Consider the following 3804-nt stretch of genomic DNA (forward strand, 5'->3'; position numbering starts at 1 on the left):
AGGTGGGGCTCGGGCTCTTCTCCCGGGCAACAAGTGACAAGACAAGGGGTCACGGCCTGAAACTGCGTCAGGGGAAGTTTAAGTTGGATCTCAGGAAGCATTTCCTCGCAGAGAGGGTGATCAGGCATTGGGATGCACTGCCCAGGGAAGTGGTGGAGTCAGTCTAGCTGATGTGGTGGTGCTGGGACATGGGCTGGACTTGATGATCTCAGAGGTTTTTTCCAGCCGCAATAATTCCGTGATTCTGTGATAAAGCTCTACCATATTCACACCTTGGAAACCAGTCACTCATGATACAGTCTACAAAGTGCCACAAAAAACACTGAACAAAAGAAAAAAAAATCCTCCAATATCATCCATACTTTCCCAGACAACATTTCTGCTGTTTTCACAGAAAACTTACTAAAACAGAAAATGAGCAAAAGCTAAGACCACAATTGTGATTCTATGGCCCATGTATTCTCCGATGATATTACATTTCATCTTACGAGAAGTGCAAGAAAAATACCTGCTTAACCCCACTATAGCAACTGGCCTCAGACATAATGGTCATTCCCTACTTCCAAGACCCCTCATGAATGTTCACACAACTGCAGTGGTTTTTCTTCAGGCTACCCTCGTGAAAACCAATCAACCCTTGTGAAAACCAGTCATTTTTCTTTTTTACATTACCCATCTCTCACACACGCACTAAGTCACAGTCCTTACTCTCTTAACATTATTTGTCATACTTTGTGGTTGAGATGCCTTCCATGGGTATCTGTACCACCTCATACACATTCCTTGGGTGAAATGGTTCCCTGGGAACAGTGATGGGATTACGAGGGTATTTCTCCATGTACTCTGAAAGCATGCATGTCTTCTCACTCTTATCATAGGGATTTCTGGGTAGGTTTGGACAACAATGAGATCTGCAAGGGAGAAAAAACAGCACAGGAGTTAGTGATTCACAAGTAACTGATTAATAATACCTCATTGTATAAGTTGCCTGCAGATTGTAACTACAAAGTAGTGGATAAGTGAGCATTGCAATGACTGCTACAGCCTTGATTATTAGAAGTGCAAAAACTAAACTTGCACAAAGAAAGCGTTGTTTCTGCCTGCTACTATAGACTGCAGTCAAAAAAGTCTGTGGCGGCAACAAAAACAAGCAAGTTCACCCAGATGAAAAAAAAGCGAGTTAATCTAAGATACAGGCAAGTGCACCATATCATGCTGGGATAGAAACTCTATATTTAAAGTCCCTTTTGTTCCATTTGTCACAAATTTATTACCCTACTTTGCCCACATACTGAGGTCACTTGTGTAGAAAAGTGAGCCAAAGAGTAAAAGTTTAGGACTCTTTTTTCATTCACAGCTGCGCAGCACTGTTCTGCCATCTCCCTTTCTAAAAGCAGTCCAGTCTGGGTACTGCAAAGACCTCTCCATAATGTGCACCAAAACAAGGACAGTGAGACCAAACTGATTGAGGAAGCTTTCTCTGACTGAAATTAAAACACCACTATGGGTCATCTATCATTGGTGACATCCTTCTTTCCACATTGGGACCAGGCCAGAGCAGGTTGAACAAATCTCATCCTGTCAAAAAGAGGTTTGGGATCCCACCCTCAGATTTCTTTCCAGAGACATAACAATCAATGCCCCTTTCTAATTCGAGTCAAACCCATTAGAGTCAGTGCAAAGATTCCTGGTTAAGGACTTCAGTCCACAGGAATAACAGTGACACGAGAGGGCCTCTGATTTTATGACTCGTACATCATTCCTGCCAAAGTCAAAATGCTCCCTACTGGATGTATGTTTTCCAGTTCTACATGTAGTCTAGATATGAATTACTCATTTGAAAGGGTTTCTATACACAAAAAAGTCTCCATTAAACTAAATGTTGAGCAATCAGTAGATGTTGATTACCTAAATTTATACAGATAACTTTTCACCTACATTCAAGAATACACTTTCACATACTGAATCATTTCCAAACTAGCACAAAAAGAGAAGGGCCCAGAGTGCTCAGATAAAATTCAGCATCTTCTGGACAAGTCAGTTTCTCACTCAGATTACAAATCCTTCTGTGACATCATAAATCAAGAGAAGTCCTAAAAGATTCATTTTTGCCTTGGAGAAATTTTGGGTTTGGACCCAGACGGAGTCCTTATAGACAGTAAAGCAGATTATCCCTGCCAGTTAAAATACTAGAAATAAGAACAACAGGGTAGAAATTTAAAAAAAAAAAAAGAGAGAGAGAAAGGAAAAAAAAAAGAGAGAGAGATGCCCCGCTCTCTTAGGAACCTTATAAAATTCCAGTTTTCATGTAACTGGAGAGGAGAAAACAGAAAAATGAAAAATCATGAATACACTTACTTTTACTGGTCCATGCAACCTTGCTGGAATGGATTTTGTGACATAAACCTTCCAAACTCAGGCTTCACTGACAATTTCTGGCCACACTTGTGGTCTTCCAGCATTCCTATGAATTATTCCTCATTTTCCAAGGGAAAATGATCTGCCTACTCTTTCTGTTTCCAAGGTCCTGGCTTCACATTACCCGTAATGCACTTTCATCCCCTTACTCTCTTAAAGTCTACGATGCAGCAAGCTGGTCTTCAGCTTGGCTTTGGAGGGTGTTGATGGGCCCTTATGTTAGCTTTTTAGTGGTAAAACTGCACTCGGCACGGAGTGGAGGAAATAGCTATACTGCCTAGTTCATCATGGCCCTGCATACAATGCAGACACTGGCCTGCAGTAGCATTTTGTAAATAAGGAATGGCTGATCAGGAGCAAATTAATGACCCCTCACTAATACCATCAGATATTATCCCATTAACAGCTCAGTTGCACACGCAGAGCTTGGAGGGTCTCGCCGGTAACACCAGGTTGCCCAGGTAGTCCAGAGCAGAGGCTCTGGGCAGCGCAGATCAGCAGCACAAGGTTGAGTAACGCAGGTACCCCTGAGAAGACCTCACAGGAGCAGGCAGGGAGCAACAGCTTGCAGAACCTACGTTTTTCCCCTTTCAGACATTGCTGGCATTGTGAACACCGGAGGACTTCTCAACAGCCCAAGATGGGAAAAATGCCAAGTTCTGCTGCAGAGAGCAGCAGCCCCAGGCTGCCAATCTCTGCGTGCAGATGAAGTTAAGCCTTCAGCATAATCTGGCAACACAGGTGGCTTTTACACCTCAAGTGTTCATCTACTTCTCTTGTGCAAAATTCTGCTTTCTTTGTTGAACTTCAGAGAACACAACAGCAGAATGAGACACTTCAAGAGTTAACATAAACAAACCCTTCATGACAGGACGGAGAATTAAACCTGAACGTTTTGTTTTCTATTATTTTGCACTGAATTGTGATGCATAGCAACAGATTTCATAGTAACATTCACTGTATTACAGACTATGAGCAGAAAATTATCATCAGTGATAATTCACCACCAATATATGACACTATAAAAGCTTCTTTCTGCATCCACAGAGATAATCCTGAAAATATTTTTACTGGAGGCTAATGGAAATAACAGAGCAAAACTCTTAACAACAAGGAGACAACCAATGCTAGATATAGAGGTTTGCTACACTTTATTACTCCTTCTGGCATGATAAATATTTATAAAACAACTGTATGATTCTTTAGTACTGAAGTCACTGCTATGTGACTGCAGCAAGTCAGTATGTTACTGTCAGACCTAAACAGTTAAAATAACTGTATAAATATTTTGATATTGCAGTTGTCAGACTGTACTCTATTTTCTAAAAACTGATGACACCTAAATTTTGACATTCGTTATGCTTACCTGCGTAGATTGGGGTGGGG

General features: G+C 41.4%; 1 protein-coding gene across 1 annotated transcript; it reads right to left on the minus strand.

Moving 5' to 3' along the window:
* Positions 1–731: 731 nt before the first annotated feature.
* On the minus strand, positions 732–911 carry LOC104278256 (protein FAM154A-like; the record flags this gene model as incomplete). Its single annotated transcript, XM_009875172.1, has 1 exon — positions 732–911. A coding segment is annotated over one exon (180 nt), but the record flags the coding sequence as incomplete, so codon positions are not given.
* Positions 912–3804: the final 2893 nt, after the last annotated feature.

Source organism: Apaloderma vittatum, unplaced genomic scaffold (assembly GCF_000703405.1).
Source record: "Apaloderma vittatum isolate BGI_N311 unplaced genomic scaffold, ASM70340v1 scaffold17148, whole genome shotgun sequence".
Lineage (NCBI taxonomy): Eukaryota > Metazoa > Chordata > Aves > Trogoniformes > Trogonidae > Apaloderma > Apaloderma vittatum.